This window comes from Candoia aspera, chromosome 3 (assembly GCF_035149785.1).
Source record: "Candoia aspera isolate rCanAsp1 chromosome 3, rCanAsp1.hap2, whole genome shotgun sequence".
Classification (NCBI taxonomy): domain Eukaryota; kingdom Metazoa; phylum Chordata; class Lepidosauria; order Squamata; family Boidae; genus Candoia; species Candoia aspera.
This window is the reverse complement of record NC_086155.1, coordinates 71,159,646-71,183,396: the sequence shown is the minus strand read 5'-3', so window position 1 is coordinate 71,183,396 and position 23,751 is coordinate 71,159,646. Positions and strand designations below refer to the sequence as shown.

The following is a 23,751-nucleotide window of genomic DNA, read 5'->3' as shown; positions in this document are numbered from 1 at the left end:
AATTCCAATTGTCACTATTCTACCATAAACTATGTATGACATTATTTGAAAGGCTACCCTCAACCTCAGGTGAAGATAAACAATAACCTGCGACATAAGAGGGGAGGGGACACTCTGTTATGCAAACGTAACTCTGCTTTTAATTATTTGGGACGCGGTGGCGCTGCGGGTTAAACTGCTGAGCTGCCGATCGGAAGGTCGGCGGTTCGAAACCGCGCGGCGGGGTGAGCTCCCGTTGCTCGTCCCAGCTCCTGCTCACCTAGCAGTTCGAAAACATGCAAATGTGAGTAGATCAATAGGTACCGCTTCGGCGGGAAGGTAACGGCGTTCCGAGTCGTCATGCTGGCCACATGACCCGGAAGTGTCTATGACAACGCCGGCTCCAAGGCTTAGAAACGGAGATGAGCACCGCCCCCTAGAGTCGGACACGACTGGACTTTATGTCAAGGGAAACCTTTACCTTTACCTTTAACTGCATGGTAAAACATTCCAGCTAGTGGTGGTCCTCATTTATATGCTTAAAAATAGAAATTATGGCAGTTTGCGCTCTCCTCAACATTGAGTTGAACTTTCCAGCAAATTCTTCTTCTATATAAATGTAATAAAGCTTTACCCCTCTTCGCCCAATGCACCAATTTGCCATTAAGGAAAAAGATGCTGCCACAGTTATCATGTGATATACTTTATTTGACATATTTTGAAAACTAGCTTCCAGAAATGTCCCTCTGACCTTATTGGGTAAATGTTCAGAAGTTATGTGAATTGCCATTCTTCCCTCACATTCATTTTAAAAATTAAAATAATATAGGAATTTCAAGGTCAAAGTTGTTGCATATGAAGCCTTGCTTAATTATTAATAGTTTTTGAATACATGAATTACCATAACATTGCAACAGGCTTGCTGAAAAATTTGCTGTTCATATATATTCTGTGTTAGGGATGTACATTCTGCTCCATGTAAAGAATGAGGACTCTGGGCAACCTGTGGATGGAGAGAAATCTGTGGGTACCTTATGATTTGCTCTGTCTGGAATCTGGGATAACCTGCTTCAAATGTTTTATATGGAAATGTATATGCCTATGCCTATGTTTGGGTCTGCCACTCCTTTTAAGTACCTCTGACTGAACACCCTGTTTTCTCTTGCTATTAGAATGTTTATCCTTATGATCTTTTGGATTCTCCTGTCAGGATGAGTACAAGAGGAGAGATATGCCGACATATAAAGAACACATGGCACATTCTGGATCTATCTGCTAGTGGAGAAGATTAACTGGACAAACTAGACAGCAAGATATATTGAGGGATCACTACAATCTGCACTCATTCAGTGCAGGACTGGTGCTTCTGCTGGTGACTGGTGATAATACTCGTAATGTATCTGGTTGCTGACTCCTGCAGCAACCTCCTCAGCCCCAATCCTATTTTATTTTAATTTTTTTTAAAGTTTTAATTTAATTCAGTGTAGTGGGATAAGTGGTGCTTTTAGTTAGTTAAAAAGAGAAAGATTCTCCTACCCATTGCCTTGCTTTTTAAAATAACCCACTTTTTGGTCTAAAACATTCATCCACCCCTCCAATCCTCTCCCCCAAAATATGGTCTGCTTGCTTATTGGGGGAGGAACACCTTTCTTTGAATACTTGGGTGAATGTTTAAGAACTTGACTCATCTCTCCCAGCAACTACAAGATGGCATCAGAAAGTCAGAGTTTTCATGTATTTCTTTCCTGCCGTTCAGTGGTACCCACAGACTTTACAACTTCAAAATTCTGCTGTTCAGTTTGGAACTTCTGAATTTACTATGAATTCTGTATTGACAGAACCTAAACTGGGGAAGTATTATAGATACTTCTCATTTCAAACATCAACCAGCCTGCAATGGAGTGACAGAATTTACTGAGTAGGATGTGCTTCACTCTGCATATATGACTAAACCACCTTAACATATTTCTGTTGTACTGATTAGTCACTTCCACATTAATTCATCATCAATTCATTCCTGACCCCATCTCTTCTTGTTTACTATGCACACTTTTTAGGTAACTCATTTTTACTGCGCTTAACTTACAGTTCTAACTTCCATATAGCCAAATGGGCAAAAATATGTTCTTATAGACAAGCTGTTGTTTCTTCTTTCAACACTCATTCCTCACAAGCATATGTTTTCACCAACATTTGCACATATTAACATGTTTGACCTATTTTCCCATCTTTAGTAAACATTCTATTTATATACATTCATCTACAATAGTCAAAAAAGTTTGAGTCCTTTAAAACTATCTGCAATCCTGCAGTACTGTGACCTAAAATGTGATCAGAACTTTATCTAAGTCCTACCAATAAAGTGATTTTGATTAAACAAACTGCTCAAAAAGAGCGTACTGTGTCACGTTTTTACTGAACACAATAAGGCGATCTTCACAGTCTTTACTGGGAAAAGTATGTGAATTTTTAGATTTAGTAACTTTGGGTGGGGGTAGAAATATAATTGATTTCTCTTCAGAATGTATACTTTCCTTTTGCCTTTAAATTTAGTAACTGGTGGTACCTCCTTATTAGCAATGACTTCAACTAAACATTTCCTGTACCTGTTGATCATTCCTGTATTATCAGCTTCAAGTATTTTGGCCCATTCCTGCTTTAACTCTGATATTTGTGAGCTGTCTTGCATGAACTGCTCATTTCAGGTCATGCTGCAACATTTCAGTTGAGTTAAGATCAGGGCTTTGACCTAGCCATCCAAGTTGCAAAATTTCTTCTGCTTCAGACATTCTGTTGTAGCTTTACTTGTGTGTTTAGGGTCATTGTTGTACTGTGTGACCCACATTTGTTTAAGCTTCAGTTCACGGATGGATACCCTGACAATCTCCAGTAGAATTTTCTGGTACAATGCAGTATCCATTGTTCTTTCAGTAATTGCAACTGGGTTCTGAGACTGCAAATCAGCTCCAAACCATGTGCCATGTTTCAGAATTATGATTAGGTTCTTCTGTTGAAATGCAGTATTTCATTTTCTGTAAATAGAACATTTCTCACTAATAAGTTCTATTTTTGTTATAGCTACCCAAAGAACATTGTTCCAGTAGTCTGCTAGATCATCCAAGGGGTCTTTGGTGAACCTGAGAGGGTGGCAATGTGCTTTCTGGAGAGCAGTGTTCTCGTCCCATGCACACACCACTCTTGCTATTTTCCTTATGGCGAACTCATAAACATTATGACATCAAACAATGCTAGAATAGCCTGCAGATCCTTTAGAATCACCCTAGGTTCTCTGAGACCTATTGGGATATTGTACATCTTGTTCTTGGAATATATTTTGTTCTCTATTTGTACACTACCTGCCCGACCTTGGATTGATGGTGGCCAAAGTCTTTGACAATGGTTTTGTAATCCTTCCCTGCCTCATTGACATTTCTTTTTCTGAGGCCCACAGACAGCTTTTCTGATCAAGGTGTGATTCATTTCCACAAATCTGTTTCATGAAAAGTAAACTCCAGTGATGGTAACCAATGTGCTTTTTTAACATGGAAGGTCCCCTCAAACTCACATCTTACTGTCATCTCAGTGACTGGAACATCAGACCCCCTTAGGAGATCTGATTATCCTAGGGTTTAACTTAACAATGTATGGTCAGAAATCCAGGGCTTCACTTAGTTTTTCCAGAAAAAAAAAGTAATGTATATTGACTCAATGTGTTTGATAAAGACATGACACAATGTACTGTTTTATGTTTTGTTTGTTTAACCAGAATATATTAACAAAATGTATTGACAGAATTTAGATGATGTTCTGATCACACTGTAGTCACAGTACTATAGGATTACAAACAGTTCTAACAGTTCACAAACTGTATTTTCTCTATTTTTGTCATTTATTCATAATTTTCAAACATGTACACCATTTTACCCAACACACAATTATCTTAGTCTCTCATACAATTTTCAAATCTGCACTCTTCATTGCATTAAACAGTCTATTTAACATTCACTGCAATTCATTCCTATTCTCAGCCAACAATATGGCATCATCCACATACAAAAAGCACTAAACATTTACTGCTGCAGCCAAAATACCTCTATTATCAGCACAAGCATCCCTTATATATCCATCAATACATTAAACAACCAATAGGACATCACACATTCTAGTCTTACCCTCTGCTCAATGTTGAACTATTCCCTAAGCATTCTATTTATTCTCATGCCTGCTTACTTCCATTGTATACTACATAGTCAGAAACCTACCTTTAGCTCCTTATTCCCTAAAAACATTCTGTAACTTTAAACCTATTCATTTTATTCTACATTTTCTCTGCATCAAATTGTACAATAAACCTGCTCATTTACAGATCTCTCAATAACCTGAAGTGCAAAAATGTGATCTGTACAACCCCATTCCTGGCATAAAGCTGAAACTGTACTTCCCAAATTTTGCTAACTGTCACCTCTCATATCCTTTTTACCAGAGTTCTGCCAAGCCCCTTCCCAGACACACACATAAACTAATACTCCTGTAGCTATTGGGAATAGCATTCTTGCTACTTCTCCTGCACTGGGGGACAGTAACAGCAATGTTCCAATTGTCAGGAATCAATGCAATCTCTGCACACATTAAATGTATAGTTACTCCATGAAACTACCATATCCATATTTTAACACTTTTCCAAGTATACCGGTACATTTGTACTGTACATACAGTACATACTAGTACTATAATTTTTCAATGTTTGTGAACCACTTGTGACTTTTCTTTTTTTGGGGGGGGGGGAGGCACTAACATCTATGGCACTCATTTTAATTTCACTCTTCAATATCTCACTATCATTCTCTTATAGATCTCTCTTTAAAATATTCCTTTCAGTATTCCCTCACTTCAGTTTCATCCCCAAAATTATTTTATCATTTTATTCTTAACCCATTCATTCTTCTGGAGGTTTCCTGTTCAGCATTTTTTACCGACTCCCAAAACTATCGTCATTTCCATTAAAATCACTTTGCTTTTTCTCTGCCTCTTCTAAATCTAATCATTTCCTGCTCTCATTGACAATATTTTTGCAATTATATTTTTCTCTATGCACAAATATATAGAGAAAGATACTATATTTCTCTCATCCTGTTTTTTAAAAACCACTATTTTATATACATTTTTCCATTCACAGCCTCTTTTACTTCATTCTACCCAGCAACTTTTTTCATACTTATTAGCATAACTCTACATACTTACCTAGCAAAATAATTATATTCTGTAAGTAAAGCATAACTTTTTCTTGCAAATCATTTTCACTCCAAATGTTGCATTAATTTTTTTCTGAAACTCATCTCCAGTACTTTCATTATCGTAATTCACCAGAGCATAACATATTGTACAACCATAACTAATCTATGAAATCCTCCTTTTGTATGCACCCACAACAGTCTAGATGATATCACTTCATATTTTCTGACAATTATTATAGCTATGTTGTTCATAATGAAACCTATACCTTCTCTCCCATACATGTATTTATCAACTTCACATGATCAGGTCACTTCATTCAGATCCTTTATATCCTACTCCTTTTGTCTTAGTACCACTAACACAAAACATACCCATTCTTCTCTCTTTCATTTCATTGTTGATTCATACATTCAACTGTATGTTCCAAGTTGCAATCTTCCATATGTCATGTCATGACCAGATATGCCCATTTCTACTGACCTCCATTGTCAATCAGGGTTTTGGTACCTGTTTGTTGTGGTACATTGACCAGTACCCCGAGTAAAGCCCAGGTTTACCCCAATGATATGGAACTAGCATCTGTAATCTACAGACTACCTTGCAAACCAACATACTATTGCCCATATCTCACCAGCTAGGAGCTACATGTACTGTATTGACACATTCAAGATAAGTTTCAAACTTGTAACAGCTATACATTACATTTCTGTACTACGTAAACACAAATCAATATATTCAATAGTATAATATTGTGTGCATTGTTCTTGCATACATAATTTTGGTAAAATTGAAATGATCTATCTATAAGTAAAATATTCTTGAAATCCAGCTCTAACAATTTTTTTGTGTTAAGAAGGAATCATATTTTAATATTTTTATTATATATTGTATCAAGTTGAAACAAAGTTGGGAAAAGATAATGTCTTCAAACAATTCACTTGGAATGTGTAACAGAAATAATATGCTGCCTCTGTCAGGCAATAAAAAACATACAGTATGTTCAAATTGTGAGAAGGAAAAAATAGCATAAAATTTATATTATGGCTGAATGGAAGAAATCTGAATGGCTTTGCTTTCACTATCAGCTCAGCTAATCTCCAAATACAGTATAAGAAAAGATAATGTATGTCAAGGTCTGGTAATAAAGTTACATCACAACAAAATATTTTATTACAATTTTATCATTAGAATGTTCAAAAATTGCTAAGCTCTTTATGATTCCTTAACACACAAGATTTCAAATGCTTCATTGCTATGCACTGAAATTAAATATATACTTCTTTATGGAGTCCTTGGTGCTCTCTGAGCTGAGTTGCTTCCTTGCAGATGTTTCATTACCCAGCTAGGTAACATCACCACTGATGATGTTACCTACTTGGGTAATGAAATGTCTGCAACCAAACAACTCAGCTGAGAGAGCACCAAGGACTTCACAGTTCAACTCTGAGCTACATTATTATTTTATTTATTTATTCATTTTTATCCTGCCTTTATTATTTTTATAAATAACTCAAGACGGTGAACATACCTAGTACTCCTTCCTCCTCCTATTTTCCCCACAACAGCAACCCCGTGAGGAGAGTTAGGCTGAGAGAGAGAGTGACTGACTCAAGGTCACCCAGCCAGTTTTCATGCCTAAAGTGGGATTAGAATTCTCAGTCTCCTGGTTTCTAGCCCAGCACTCTAACCACTAGACCAAACTGGCTATTATATTATATTATATTATATTATATTATATTATATTATATTATATTATATTATATTATATATATTACACACACACATACACACACATTCTCTTCTATTGGATACTTCTTTATGACATTTACATTTCTGACTATAATACAGAATCTAGTGATTTGTGTTTATTAAATACAGAAAGTCATCAGAAAATATTTCCTGACTTTTTTCAACTTCCCAGAGCTAGGATTTTCTGATGGTCTGCCATCCAAATATTAACCAGGTCTGACCCTGTTTAGCTTTCTGAGATCAGTCAGAATAGGCTAGATGCTGCCTCCTGCTTTAGACTCCAAAATTATATACAAGGCTACAAAATACAAATATAAGTTAGATCTATTGTCTTAAATAAGCAGGTCTTGAAAGGGTAAACCTTTCACCAAAAATGTGTGCATTACACAAGCAGAATCAATAAACTTGCAATACAATTCTGTTACAAGTGGATAAAGTTACTAGAGCAATATGACAGCCATATTTGTTAGTGTCATGTTCACTGTTTCAATGTATTTTAAACATTGTAACGTTTCCCATGCCATGGCGCTGACGCGTGTTTCTGTTTGGGAAGGAGCTGCTGTGAGACCTTGTGCCAAGCTCTGTATGTGGAATCAGGGGAATGGAACATGTTTGGGTTATTTTGTCTGCTCAAGGGCTTTTCCCGCAGACCATCAGGAACCGTTAGGAGCACCTGTGGATATGGACTTGAGAAGATTCTAAGGGGGAGGGATTTTGTTTTCACCGAGGGTTCTTAGTTTGAATTTGCCCGCGCTTTTAGCATTCTCAGCTTTCTTTGTGATCCTGCATGCTGTTCTTTAATAAATCAGATATCCTTAAACTTCTGCCTGTGAGTCTGATAATGCTTTAGAATAGGCAATCATTACAGTTAGGGCTATGCAAAACATTCAAAAGAAGCATCCCTCCTCAGATTATTAAAGCAACTGTCTTTTGCAAGTGTTGCACAGCTGCTTCTGAAGCTGCTCCTAGCTCTGTGCATGCACAGCTGCTTCGCTGAGAAGAAAGCACATTGTGAAATACTTCATTCAAAGGCTCTGCACAGCCCTAATATTTGTCTAGCATGTAATGATCATTAGAAGTGGTCCCTTGAGATCAAACTGCCTTTTAGCAGGGAACACAGATCCTTTTAAATACAGTTCAGTGCAGTTAATTATAGCAACTACTGTGTATAGTATAATATATATAATCAAAATGAACTCGAATAAAGAACTTATATTTTCTCAAGCTAAGTAAATATAAAATAAAACATTACCTGGGCTTGCTGATTCAACTGACGGCTGTCCAAAAGAGAAAAAGAAAATGTTATCAGTACCAACATCAGTTATAATTTTAAACTTTGTATTTAAATCAAACATAATTGTTTAGAAAATGTCTGTATGATTTGTTAAGAAAAGAAAAACCAATACATCATGTAAATATCTGCAAGTGAATCATTATTTTTAGCCAGTTATAAAAAGATAAAGAAAACAGAAAAGCTTAGTGTCGCACACGAAAACTAGCAGCAAAATGGCTGTAGTTGAGCTCTTAAAATATTATTAGCCCAATCACTCAAACATATTGAACTGTTAAAAAAACTTGACAGGTATTTCAAATTTCTAGTTCTCAAGATTACACATGTGCGTATGTGTATGTATAAACAACTAACTGAAACACAACCCCTTGACCATGTTCACATTTAATATTGTGTGCTATGTCTGGCCTGCCATATTTTATTTCAGTGTTACTCTCTAAGATATTCTTTACCTTACCTAATTTCATGATGAAAAATCTATCAAATCTATGTCTGTCACAAGCATTAGTAATTTACAAAAATTCACCACCTATCCATGAACAACTTTATGGAATTTGTGAAAAAGTAAGAAAAAATAATATCTTGAAATGAAAATATGTTATCCTTAGCAGTATAATATACACAGAATGTATATATGGATAAGAATGTATATATGGATATAATAATTTAAATTATTTGAATAATACTGTTTAATCCAGAATACAGTATACGACATATTCATATATGCTTGTATTCTGTTCTCTGGTAATTACCAATGATATTATTTACTGTATTTTTAAACCAATGTAATTTGAATTAACTCTTAGCAGTTTACAAACATATAATACAATCTAGAAATAAAATTATAATCAATACATCAATGTAATATAGCGATAAAATGACCCAAAAACAAACTGGATAACAATCCCAGTTAATAGCAGCAAAAGTTAGATTTCAGAGGCCCTCCAAAAAAGCTATGTCTTCATCAACCTATGAAATGACTGGGTGGTATATGCTGACTGGATCTCTGATTGAAGCCTATTCCACAATGTGGAGGCCACCAAAGAAAAACATTTCTTCTGGCCCCCCAACTCCCTTTATATTCTATATGTGGACAACCCTAAGCACGTATAAGTACACATGAAGGAGTTTATACTGTAGTTTCCAAGATTAATATCAAGTCCTTAACAGGAGAGCACAACCAGGGAAGCAGGAATCATACCAAGCTTCTTTAATTAGGCCTAATGTAAGGAAATAAAGGGCTAAGATACAGAAACTTGTAAGGAGAATAAGCAAAATCCCACCCTCATTTATGAGTGAATTCACTGAGGTAGAGTCTTGGTGAAGTGCTTCAGCCTCTTTTTTCCAGATTGCAAATTTGAAGGCCTACCCTTTTTCAGATAAGGATGATACTGAGATATCTACATGCTCTTTATAAGTGACATTTTGAAATACAGTACTCGTTTTTCTCAGCCTCAGTGAGTTCTCTTCCAGAATCCAATAGTAACTGGGAGATACACAGGTGAGTATCATTAGCATACTGATCATACCTTACCACAGACCTATCAACAATCTTTCCTACCAGTTTCATGTAGATACTGAAAAACAGGGAAAAATAATTGAACCCTGTGGCACCCCAGAAGAGAGTGTCCAAACCAATCTCTCATTTCCCACCAACAAAGACTGGTGTCACCTGCTTAGGAAGGAGCAGAACCACTGTAAAACAGTGTCCCCACTCCCAACCGTCACAGGCAGTACAGAAGATTACAATGATCAATGGTATTGAACACTGCTAAAAGTCAAGTAGGTCCAGGAGGGAAACACTCCTCCAGCCAGGTCCTGATGATAGTAATCTACTGTGAGACCAATGCTGTTTTTGTTCTGTGCTGAGGCCTGAATCCTAACTGAATCCAGATACTCTGCTTTTTCTACTCTGCAACTGAAGCCCCATAGTATTCTCAAAAACCTTCCCTAAAAAATTAAGTTTATTGACAGATCAATAGTATCATATCCACTTTAAAGTCCACAGGCTAAAATAAATCCAAGCTCACACTACAGGTATTGTCCTAGGCACCACTTCAGACCCTCCCTTCGAAGAGGCCAGACTCAGGCAAATCTTCATGCCTCTCCTTCTCTAATAGGGAGTGAGTGACCTTAAAAAGTGACATGGTACAATGTCCCGCTAATGCAATAAGTGAAAAGTACTGAGGCTTTGCCACCCTTATTGCCATGTAGGCGGGGACTTGAGCTCTTACCCATGTTTGGTCAAGTTCACTTTTGTCTTCTTCCACAGCACTCCAGGCTTGGTTTCTACTATTTCACCTTGTAGAGGTCCTCAGAAGGCCTAGGAGCACCTGGGATTAGCAGACAGACAGAAGCTGCACAGGGGCAATTCAACCCTCTAGTCACCTCCAAATTCTAACCAACTACTCAGTGGAACAGTCCAGCTTCCAGAATGGCGAACTGAGCAGCTGTGCCCGCAGGCTAAGCGGGCAGAGCTGACAATGTGGCAACTTTTTTTGGGCTCAGGCAGGTTTTCCTGAAGCCCAGAAATTTTCTTCAGATAAAGGAGAACACATGGAAACATCCTATCTGTCCTCCAGACGGCTGCTTGTAGCCAGAAGATTGCAAACAGCGTTTCGCGTTTCACTGGTAAGAGCTAGCTGGGAGGCAGGGCCGTCATCATTTACCAAGCTGGGCTGTAGCCTTAAAGGGACACTAAGACCAGCTACCCAATTTCTAAATCACCAATTTATATATATTTTTTAAGTATGCATATTCTAAAAGAGGCTTTCTACAGTGAGGAGATGCTGGCTCTTGTGGTGCTTATTGTTATTTTTGGGGTTACTTTTTAAAAATTCTTTTTTAAGTTTTGGACTTTGTTTTCCTTCCAAATATAAAGGAGGATTGAGAGTAAATAATTGTCTTCCTGTTATTATTTTTGTATTAAATTTGAAGATATCAGCATTTTCCTACATGTTGAATCAGCTGATTTGAACCTTCAGCTTTCTGTTTCTACTTTCCCTTGGGAACTGTCTGCTTATCTCACTTTCGCTTGTGCAAATACATTTCAGAAGTTTTCCATATCTTTGACTTTTGCTAGTTAAGCTCCTAGGGGGTGCCATAATCTACTGCGTGAGACATGGAAGATTTTAAACAGATTTTTTCTGACTTCCACCAAGCTTTTATGCAAGATATTCAGGACATTGTGGAAAATGGAGATCTAAAATGTGCCATCAGGTTGGGGATGTGGTGGATGAAATCAAGGAATTCAACAGTGATAGAAATGTTTCTTCTAAGAGTGAGATTGGGATTTCTATTGAGATGCTGGATGAAGATCGGATAGTGGAGTTGGAGAAATTTAAGGGAGAGATTGATCTGCAAGCAGTAAGTGAAATTGACTTTGTGGTGGAATGTCATGAAAAAGAAGGGGTCATTATGTATGGGAGGTTTTTTGAGGAGAAGCTGGAATTGAGGGGGGCAGTTGTTTGCTTTTTTTCAAGAGAAAAGCTCTGTGCACATTGTGGGGATATGTAAATGCTTTGGTTTATTTTGAAGTGGGATATGGGTTAAAGAATGTTTATCTCGTTTGCTTTAAGGGTTTGACTGATGTTAACTATTAAGTATAATGGCAGACAATTTATGTGCTTTTTAATTTGATTTTTATTGTAGTAGACAGAAATGTATAGAATAGTAACAGGAAGGGAATAATTAAATATATGTTAACTTTTTGGGGAGGAAAAGTTGTTTAGGAGGTCTATATGAATTTTTTTATTTTAATATAAGGGGGAGGAATACTGTACTTAGTTATTTTTATTATATGCTAAAGTGGAATGATTTATAGAAATAATGTGGTTTTGGTTTAATATAGAGTAAGAGATTATAGAATTTTTTTTATACCCTTGCTGTTAAAAGTTGGAAACCACATCTCTTTGTAATCTTGAAAAAAAAATTCTGTGTTTTCACACTTTTTAAGTTTCTTTTTCTTTTTTCTTTGTAGTTTCTTGTTTTTTTGTAGCTTTTATCCTTGTCTTGAAACTTAAAAATTTTATATATAAAAAAAGTGTCCGTCTAGTTGCTAGGAAAATCCCCAAGTGCCTAGTGGAATCCCTCCAGATCCATAAGGTGCCTGGGCAGACCACCTTAATCAGTCATCCCACCCTTCAGAGATTATGCATGGTGATTCATCTCATCAGACCAGAAAGTGATTTGACCATGGCAAAGGACTAGATTAGTGTCCTCTATCCTCACACATCAATTTCTCTGAAATACAAAGAGGTCTGATATGTGCCTGCATATGTTTTGAGCCTGAATTTACATTGAGACAAGTTGCTATTGTAGTGTCAGCCAATGTAAGTAGACCAGGCCAAGAAACTAACTCCATAGGAAGACTAAAACTATTTTTACTGATTATGTTGTACCCCCCCCAACGGTTCAATGAATTAGGGAGGTGTTTGTCTAAGCCACTTCCAAATGTTATCTGGCTGTTGTGGACTTAGTATGTTTTACAGCTTGTCACCTTGGCCACAAAGCTGCCTACCTCTGTCAAGGTAATTTTCCTTACTCTACAGGTACTCATGAACTACTGAGCCTTCTTAGACTCTCCTTCAAGGCAAGGAGGTTGAAATCTTATGACACAAATAGTTATGGAGATACCAACATCAGCCCAGAGAGGAGATCTAGGAGCTCAGGAATGTATCTTGTTGGGGAAGCCAAGTGGGCAGTATTGCACACAAATGGAAACTCTAATCTGTCCTTATAGTTCAGCTGAATGCACAGGTACTTACACCACATCATCTCACAAGTAGGATCCTGAGTCACAGATAAATTAATTCTTAACAGCACAGCCACTCTCCCTGTCTGACCCTGGCATTGCAGCTGCTGTCAGACACAAAACCCAGGAGGAGAAATTTTCAAGATGGCCATATCCCCACTCTCTCCCAACAACATATACCCCAGATCTGTTTGTTCATCTACTACCAAATTATGAACCTGGACCTGGCATTCAGCAACAGTATAGTAATTTAAATACCATATAGAGTACATCTAATAACAAAACAGATTTTAAATGTTTTATAATGGGCAGTAGGACCTTCCCCAAAGATGAAGTTGTGTGGTAAAGACATTAATATATTACCTTAACAGCTCATCAACTACATATAAATATTAACATTCTAGCCACCAAAGCTGCCATGTACAATATTAGAGAGCTGCTTCACCGCAATAGTCACTCAGTTCAAAATGTACCAGTTTCCACCTTCTTTACCTTTCAGGCAGTACAAAGTTTCGTAACAAACAAAAACGCATGTTCTCAACAGTTTTTCAAGATTAGTAACAATATCCTTTGAAGGCTTAATTTTTACTCAAGTTTTTACTCCCAGGCTTTTTACTCAAGCAATAAAAGATTTGGTCCTTCCCTTCGTGAAGATAAAAAAAAAATCAAGGAAAATGGATAAAGCCCTTGTGAAATATACAAAAGATATCTAAAGCTACATAAATGGATATTCTCCATTTCATCTTGCTCATATCCCAAATGTTCCAGATCAGATTTGTGAGAGAATACACAAGAGTGAGGAAATAAGAACCATTCTGATTGTGGCACAGCGTCTACCCATACAATGAGAGCTGGATACAAATTTATCAAAAACATATTTTTAAAAGATAGGGATGCAGAGCATGGCTCTCAAAATTCATTCCAACCCCCTAATAATAGCTCCACTCTAAGTCATGTGACTGGCAGGGAGGAAGAATTCCGTTCAAAATGAAAAAGCTCATATTACAAGGCATTGTGTGCTCTAGAGGGGAGCACTGGTAGAATTTTCTTGGATTTTTTTTCTCTGCAGCCCCTGGCCTGATTCAGCCTATTTTCAAACTTGATCTTTCTTTTGATAGCTTCTATCCCAACAGCAAATTTTGTCTCGTCCTGTTCAGTATTTGGAGAATTATATGCTGATGGACAGAGCTCCAAATCTCTTTTATCATAACAGAGTGAGAAATAGCTGAGCATAGTCCAGTTGTCAGCTCCATAACTCCTGTGTGCCACAAAGCCTGAAGCCCTAGAAATTACAAATGAAAAGAACACACTTGCACAGCTTTTGATAAACCATTCAAATTCATTATTTATTATGCTGTTTCTGTTACCAGAAGAAAACAAGTACAGATTTTCAAAGCCTATTATTCAAAAACAAAGGTTTTTGAAATGCCATGGTTTCCTATTATCTCTCAAATATTGATATGTCTAACAACAGCAGCAGCAGCAGCATTTGAAGAAATAAAGTTAAAAAATGAAAGTGAAATTCATAGCTTCTGGCAATTACTTTTTAAAAAAATGGTTTAACACTTGAAATCAGACTATTATTTTAACTGGTTCAATAAGAATATTGAGCTCACATTAAGACATGAAAGTAACTTGTTAACTAGGTCTCCAATGACTTATAGTGGCATATCTTTAGGATTATTATATTGATAGTCCACTTTTTTCTGAGGCTCAAGATGGATCCCAGCCAGACACTTTACGTACTAGACTACACTGGCCAAGGATGAATAGCACCAACTGCGTGGAAATATCTAGGTAACATCAAGTTGATCCCCACCTGCAATTATGCAAACTATAGATTCCATGCACTAGAATTAGGAATTTCTACTGCTTTGTATCAGATACAGCTTTTCCAAAGACAACAATATTTACTTATTTATTATCCAGATTGTTATTTTATTTTTAAAATATTTATATTTTATCAGATTTATTTATATTTATTATCAAATTTATATTATCTACCATTTTGTACAATCAAGGTGGTGTACTTATGCTCTTATTTTCCCCACAACAACCCCCCTATGAAGTGGGTTGAGCTGAGAGAGAGTGAATCCATACCTCTAATAATCTTCCAATCATGTTGGCTGGAAATTCTGAGATTTCCATCTTAAAATATGCAGAGGGCACTAGGGTCATGGTGTCCTCTGCATATTTTAAGATGGAAATCTCAGAATTTCCAACCAGCAGGATCAACTCCTCAGAGAACAAACTTAGAAGGTGAATTTAGAAAGGCTTGAAGCCCAAATGGAACCAGTAAGATATGAGAGGCACATTTCACCATTTTTAGGATAATCTAAATTTTATAGAAATATAAAAAATATATTTTCAAAAAAAGATAAGAACACCCAGCTGGATTAGTCTTATCATTTTGTCTCACAGTAGTCAACCAGATGCTTCCAAGCGCGGACAAGTAGAAAGTGGAGCTTCATCCCTTCATATCATAGTTTCCCTGCAACTGGTAGTTTGAAGCATGCTGCCTGCAAAGGTGACCAGTTTCCTACACCAATAAAGTATGGAAAAAAAGTTTCAGGCTCAGCCAATCAAGAGGTGCCATGGAAGAGTGACCTGAAGTGGGCATACTCTGTGGGGACTTCCCTCCTCTGGAAGAGTTTGCCCTCCCACAAGGCAAGAGTAGCTCCCACTGTCATGATGTTCCAGAAGGTCATAAAAATTTGGCTTTCTGGAAGGCCCTTGGCATCTGACTTCTATAGAGCTCCTGGTGCAGGAATGTTATATTAATTGTAATTTTAAACTATAAAATTAATGTTTATTATTGTATTTTATTGCCATTAATGCACTGGCAGTTGCTTTATTACCATTTAGAGTCACTTTGACTAAAACTGCTTATAAATTTATAAATAAAATTAGGAAATCTTCCTAAACGTGAGCGCTATTTGGTAATGAAACAGATTGCCTCAAGTAGTTATATGCTCTTCTTCTTTGGAGGTACTGAAGCAGAAGCTGGACTGCCTTCTGTCAGGGATACTAAAGCAGAATCCTTCACTAAAAAATCCTACAACGAACAGTGAGCTGGGCCGGGTGATTTTCAAGATCCCTTTAACTCTACCATGCTAGGCAAACCTAAGATTTATATAACAAGCTATATATCAGAAACTGTAGCTAGTGCAAAAGACAGCAGGGAGACCTTTGCAAGGCATATGCTCCACACATCCCATTATTTTGCTCTTCAAACATTTCACTGCTTTTTATTGTACTTCTAGGTGCAATTCAATGTGCTTGTGTTGATCTATAAAGCTCTAAACTACGTGGGACCAGGTAATTTGAAGGAACACCTATTTCCACATTAATCTAAATGCCAAGAGTCAGTCTGAATTGTGGTAGGATATGAATGCAATAAATAAATACCAATCATTTATTATCATCACTGGAAACCAGGTTCTATAGCATAATTACAGAATTCACTACCAAAGGAGAAAAGATTGTTTCCCTTCTCATTCTGCTTTCAACAAATAAATACTCTACACTGTCAGATGTTTAACACATAGTGTATGTAGAGCTCTCAGGGCCTCAAAGCAAAGCTCTCAAATGGAGCTGTGTAATATGAGAGCTAAGGTGTTGATCCCCCAACCAGACTGCAACAACTGAGATTGGTTGTGAGAAAGGGTAAAGAGGCACATGGGCTGCTTCTTCTCTGCTGCTGTCACAGCAGGCCTGAGACTCACAAGGATCTCCTCTTACTCCCTTAGTCATTGCAAAGCATCCCATCCCTGGCTGAGGAGTAGAAAGTGACTGTCAGCAATGGCACCACTGCTGCTGTTGAGGCAACAGCTTACTTGGGAGCAACAATGGAGAATGAAGTGATATAGTAGCAGCAACTCTCCCTCACATGCCATTCTTCTGATACAGCTCTCACTGGGGCCCCATGAGACCAAGCTCATTTCTTTTAAAGACTGCAGGTATGCAGCAAGGAGTATCTTGTACCTTGGAGCAAAAATGCAGCCACATCCTTTACCTTCACTATTTGTATGCGTCCACTTTTAACTGTGATGCTATGTTGCCCTTTAAATTAAACACCTCAAAGTTTATTCTTGTGTTGCTCAATTGTATGGGGTTGATATTTTTATAATAAATTGTCCTAACACCCATGGGCAAAAATCATTATATACATATAATAAGCAAATAAAAGTAGAGTAAGAATTAGTTCCCCAACTGATAGATTAAAGACATATGAACAACCTGATGTAATCTTCCCTGTTATCAGGATAGAAATCCACTTTCTTGTCAGTTTGTCTGAAGGTTGTTGAGAATTAAAAAGTCTCTATTTTAATTTATATATTGATTTTAAACTGAAAATAATTCAGTTACTGAAATTCTTGTAACCCCATCCCATCTATCTCAATAAATTTTGCTAAAGGGAACTCTGTGAAAATCATGCCTAGAACAATAACTTTCTGTTTAAGCAGCTATCATTGAGCATGACAGTAGTTTACCATAAACACTTATTCTACAGCTTTAACTTCTCATATATGATTTATTCAACTATATAATGAATGAATATCAAAACTCCACAGTTAATCTAAAACTTTCATTATTATGAAATGTAATTTTTTTTTACTATTTTTTAGAAATTTGAAAACTTTTACACATGTATCGCTTTGCTTTCCTGTTAATTTATTCAAGTGGGAAAAATTTAGTTTAGTTAGGTTATTGATTAGCCTAGGAAAAGGAAGATCACAAAAACCAGAAAAGCCTGTTTTTTTTTTCTTATGACAGAAACAACTTGCTTTGGAAAGCCAATACAATGTATAAAGTTTGTATGACAAGAAATGTCCATACAATGTATGAAATTCCACATTCTAAAATGCAAGACCCTTTCTCAGTTAAAAAATAATAATTTAATTCTACATATAAAAATCACTAGATGATCAGGCTATGTTTGGTCTCTAAAATACTTACTCTAATAATTAAAGGCAAGTCGAATTATTTTTAAGGCTATTGAAGCAAAATTAGTAGCTAGCAATATTATTAATACTCTCATTCATATTTTAGGGGGGATTTTTTGTTAAGATGACACTGTTCAAAAATATTTTCCCCAGGAATGCTTGCCTTACATAGTGTCTCTTTTGTTGGATCAGGTGATGAACTGGAGAATTTTTGATGAGTTCAGTAAGCATGTGTGGGTTCTTAAGGGGAAAAAAAACGCTTTTTCTTATTTTAATAAATTTGTTACAGTTTGCTTCTTTATTTTTAGTGTTCTAGTTTTTTTTATTTTGATTATGACTTTTTGTTTAAAAATATGCTCCTTTGTAAATTACTTTAAGAATCCCTTTGATGACTGAACAGAATGGTAAAAAGTAAATACAGAAAAAAGAAAAATCATTAGGTAGCTTGATCATCTAGTAGTGATCTTTACTTCAGAAGACAGACTTGTTTCAGAAGCAATGCAGAATATAGTTTGTGTGTAAATATATATCTCTTCCCACTACCATATAGTTAGAGAGGTACGATTTTTGGTAATTTTGAAGTAATGGGAAAAATAATTAAAAAACTGGAATTTTGGAATAAAAATTGACACATGAAATATGCAAAACTGATTTTTAAAACTGTTTACAAACACAGTCATTTTGTTACCTTATACAATATAGTATGTATAATTTTCATATAAAATATGATTTGTGTATACAAGTGAAAATTATAGTTTATAAGAGATAATTATACATCTGTTGATTAATTTTACTTCAACGTTCTGTTAGACATCGAATTATGTTGTGCTAAACTTTAAGGTAGTACCATTTTGCCTATTTAGAAAAGGAAAGTAGGCAAAAAGCTACTACAAATACAGAAGAAACTTTCAGCATTGTAATAAAACAAAGAAAAGTTAGGTATATCCATTTTTAACTTCTATTGTATCAGACAGATGTAAAAACCATCAAGTTTTCAAAAAGAAAGCTGTAAAAGGGGCAAAACTGAACATTAGCCACATCCAATATCCAATCAGTTTCATTTTCTGACTCTCAAGTACAATCATCAGAATTCTCTACTGATCTTTTCCTTGTTTTTTTATCATTTTGTTGGATTTCTGAAAACTGCTATCTTGCCTATACTGAGATGAGCTTTCCTACTTTTGCACATATTTATATATTTATGTATAGGCCAATTTCTTTTACATCTTATCATTTTTGGTATCATTTTAAACAAAAATGTTACAAAAAGTGTCCCCATTTTTGGAGAAAAAGCAATAAAACAGGCCTAAGAAAAAGAGTTTGTCTTTTTTCCTCAGCCTTCACATCTCTAAATATCTCTAAAAGTCCATGTGGCGCATACACTTCACATGATGCCAAATGGATGCAATCTTATTTATAAAGTGAGCAAAGGTGAGGACAGTATAGGAGTCAAATCACTGCACATGTTTGGCTCAACATGAAATAATCATGATGCTTTTTAAGCTGCAAAGTGGGGAAACACACTTCTTTTCAAAGATATGTACTAAAAAACCCTATCAATTTTTGAGATAAGTAACTCATCCAAGCTTAGGTAAGTGATTTAAAGAGTTCTTCCTTGTACCAAAAAACTAAACATATCAATGTTTCAAACAATATGGAAATGTCAGTAAACTATACTATTATCAATTTTGAAACAACACCTCATTACTTAATTGTGAGAACCAAAGGCTATATCGTAGCATGAAGGATTAAAGTAAGCTCTCCTAGTCAAGCTCAACTGCTAATTACTTCATGGACACATCCATACGCTTTTCTTGGCAGCAATGCAGAAATGATTTGCTATTATCTTTTTCTGGATGTTTTTTTCAACTTTCCTATCTAGCCTGTAGCTTTGGTATCCCTTGGTGGTCTTCCATCCAAGTATTCACCTGGTCACTCCCTGCCTAGCTGACACACTCACAAAAAGATGGGAAGGTGCTGCCACCTCCTGCCCAGCCACCTTGAGTAAGTCTTATAAGTTGCTTAAGCTTATTGTGAGTCTAAAACACCATTTTGAGTTTCTAGATTTCAAGGGGGAAGATGAATGTAAGTTATGGTGAATAACAACACCAACCCTATCAGAGTCCAACCTGAGAATGGCCTTTCACCATGTTCACAAGCCAAGAATTTAACCTGTCAGAAGGAAACGCGCCAAAACATATCCTGCCACTCTCTAATGCTGGAACAGTACAGAGACATCCCCTTTCAAAGACTTTGAAAGACTACTAAACCACTCTACCATCGAAAGGGGTGGGGGAGGGCTTCAGCAAAATAAGCCTCTCTGCCTCCCCAACTCCCCCAAAGAGTGAAGCTTTCGATTCTCCCCAGATCTCGCTTTCCACCTCCCATTCTTCTTCGGGAGGAGAGAAATAAAGGGGCAACTTGGGTGAATCCTGACTGTCCCGAACAAGCAGACAGCAGCAGCCCTTTCTCTTCCCCTCCAGAGTAAGCCATCTCCCACCCCAAAAGGAAAAAAAATGATTATGTCAACGTTTCTAGTCCCCTTCGCCCAACCCATCCCTCCCCCCGGGGTCCCGCAGGGCCGGTGCGTCCTCACGGACTCGGGGGCCCGCGAGTTTTAGGCGCAAGACGCCACCCAGGCCCATCTCGGGACCTTCCTCTCATCTCCGTAACTAACTTGTGGGGAAGCGAAAGGAAAAGAAGGGCAACGGCCGCGCAACAAGTTCCCGGCCGGCCCAGGACTCGACTCACCTCTTTTCCCCTCCGGCCGCCGCTTCTTCCTCTTCCTCTTCCTCCTCCTCGTCTCCCTCCCTCCTTCCCATCCTTCCTTACATCCCCTCGCCGCCACCCGCGGCTCTCACTCACTTACCTCCGCCATGTTCACCGCTCAGCTGGGGCGGGCCGAGCCTGGAGAGGGGAGTCACATCGCCGCCGCGGCGGAGAGGAGGAAATGGCACGGAAAGGCTGCGGGAGCGGCGGCGGCGATGGGTCACAGTCTCTGGGAAGCGGCAGCGGTGGATGCAGGGAGGAGGGAGCGGGAAGCCACCAGGGGGAGGAAGAGGCCCAACGTCACCGCGCAAAGGAGGTGGGCGCGCCCGCGACACCGCCTCTCCACTCCCCCGCCCGTCCTGCCTTCCCTTTCTCTGCCAGCGCGAGCGCCTCAGTCACGAGACGGGAGCGTCCGCATCCCGGCGTCGCGCTCACGGAAGGCTTCCCCCGCCCCCTCCTCGAACACGAGAAATGGTCTCTTCGGGACTTCGCCGCGGCTCCGGGGCCGTTTGAAAAATGTGTTTTGAATGGGCTACGCACGCGCAGTCCCTACTCAGAGCTGGGTCCCGACTTTTCCGGGCGGACGACAACTCCCATACGTAACGCGGGGCCGCCAAAATGAGCACTTCGTTAAAGACTCAACCCACCCGCCTAGACGGGCCAGTGTGAGTCAAAAGCTTCCGCTTCGCGAAAGTTACCCCCTGGTCGCTCTCTTCGTACACTTCCTTTCGCACATTTCCCTCACATGTAGAAGAATGGAGCCCAAATTCTTTCCATACTTCGGTCAGATAAGTGAGGTTACCCGAGCTCACTTGCCGCATCGCAAACGCGCAGTAATAACAGCAAGAGGGGGTGATTTTTACCCCCGCAGCGAGGATTATGATGGGGAAAGCGCGAAATCCGCTCCCTGCACTCTAGAGCAGGCTACCACTGCGGCTGCTTTTTATCTTCCTCCAGAGACGCGGGAAGAGTCGATCAGAGATCGCCCGGTCTCTCCCCGCTCTAGTCCCTAGACATACCTGCTTGCCCATGGTCTAATAATGGCAGCTTCCGCCTCACGAAGACGGCAGCGGGGACTAACAGGTGGGAAACGCGACGCCGGAAGGATAAGCCTCTCCTTGCTTGCCCTTTGGCGTCCCGATCGCAAGGGTGCCTTTACTTGCTCTGTACGTTGACAGACTATGTAAAGTATTTCAAGTCTGGACCACTTCGGCCCTTGCTGAACAGCACTAAGCGGATGAGTTGACGCGCGTGTGTGTGTGTGAGAGAGAGACAGGAATTTAAATACATGGCTCTGGTGCCAACATTGAATTGCTACTTGCTGTTTCTTTTCTTAAAAAGTCCTCCTAAATGGAAGATAATGTCAGGCAGGGTACAAATACTAGCCTTACGTTCCCAGTTGTGAAAGCATGCAGTAAAGATAATTTTAGTTTTGTAGCATTTCTTATTTTAAGTGACTGCTCAGAGAAAAGAGCCAAGAGTGCAACTGGCATAGAAGACTGGGACTGAGGCAACTGATTTATGGTTTGTCATTCAGCACATGCCTGGGGAAAGGGCCCAAGTTAGGACTCAGCTGTTAGCAATCTGCAACCCCCAAAGCAAAATGAACTTCTTTTTGTGGTTCTTAGAACTATCTTCTGTTGGGCTGCCAAAGTTTGGTGACACAGTGCCAAAAAAGCAGCATGGGTCTTCTGCCATTTGGTGGCTGAAAATATCCCAAAGCTGTTTAACACAGTTAAAGATGCAAAGAAGACCCATTAACCCTCTAGAAAAGAAAGAAAATCCTAGCCCTGTATCTACAAAGATATGCTTTGTATTTACTGATTTCAGTGGGACAGTCTGAAGTCAAGTGCAACTACTCTCAAATAAATATACATAAGACTCAGCAGGATTTCCAAAAGGACATAAAATGTACAGTAAATGCAGAATATGAGATCAGTGGAATTTCAATATAATCATAAAAGTGTGTCTCAATACAATCAGTTCTTTTAATGCTGAAATCAAGGATGTGGTTTTATTTGTCTTAACCTGTCTTCTTCTTGGAGAATTACTCTGAATTACCTACTGTGTAGAAGGGACACTTGTAGAATGTAATAAACAGTGCAAATATTGGGTATGGACTCCTGGCAATTGCCTGGACAAGTCCCTGCAGTTATTGTGGCAAGATTTTGGAAGTGCTTTGCCATCGCCTGCTTCATAGGGCTGAGAAAGAGTGAGTGGTCCAAGGTCACCCAGCTGGCTTTATGCCTAAGGTGGGACTAGAACTTACGGTCCCCTAGGGAACCTTGGGAAGGAATCCTTGTATAGGTAGCAGTTGTCTCATGAAGGGTCAGGCTGGGCATGCTTGGTCAGTGGCAGGAGCAAGAAGATAGCGAAGATCAGCTAGGGCAGCAGGGGCCGTGGAGTGCAGGGGGCCAAAAGGGCATAGATGGGGGTTAGATAGGTGGGGGGGAATTGAAGTCCCCCTGAGGTCATAAGTGCGGGCGGGCTACCAAGCGCCCGAATTTTGAACATGTGACCGCGGGGGTGCTGCAACAGCTGTAGCTTTGGGGACCAGTCATAAGTCTCTTCAATGCTGCTGTAACTTAGGTCGCTGAAGGAATGGTTGTAAGTCGAGGACTGCCTGTATGAGAATTTAATATATTATACATTGGGTGAATGAGTTTTGACATACAGCATTGCATATTTATTTTAGTTTTGGTTGTTAGTTGGAATATAGAATTTCAAAATTGATTTCCTCTTTGAGCTCAATTTAAGAGTTATTATTTGACTCCACTGATTAGCTTGGCAGCTATTGGAACTTATTTGTTCAGGGAGCACTTTTGATAGTTGTGGAAACTATACATGGAAAATACTGGGCTGTAGGCATGTTTTGATACATTTATGCATGCAGAGTTAAGGATAGCTAGTAAATTATTTTGTGCCAGAAGTATATACTGTATAATTATAATATTATCGCCTTTGGCCAGTTTAAATCTTTTGAAACCATTTTTAAAGTTTTTGTAGAGTTCAACTTAAACATTTGCTAT

At 38.4% G+C, this 23,751-nt stretch overlaps 1 protein-coding gene across 3 annotated transcripts in view; it reads right to left on the bottom strand.

The window, feature by feature from the left end:
* Nucleotides 1–21,952, bottom strand: part of MIER1 (MIER1 transcriptional regulator) — a 53,399-nt gene extending 31,447 nt beyond the window's left edge. The window contains exons 1-2 of one of the 3 annotated variants that reach the window (XM_063298084.1): nucleotides 21,742–21,952; nucleotides 8,216–8,240 (exon numbers count right to left, since the gene is read on the bottom strand). In XM_063298084.1, the coding sequence (XP_063154154.1) occupies nucleotides 8,216–8,240; nucleotides 21,742–21,753 (37 nt within the window). In that variant the 5' untranslated portion in view covers nucleotides 21,754–21,952. Of the gene's footprint in view, nucleotides 1–8,215; nucleotides 8,241–20,822; nucleotides 21,041–21,741 lie in introns of those variants that run through there. The other 2 variants (XM_063298086.1, XM_063298085.1) reach the window with 2 other exon arrangements.
* Nucleotides 21,953–23,751: the final 1,799 nt, after the last annotated feature.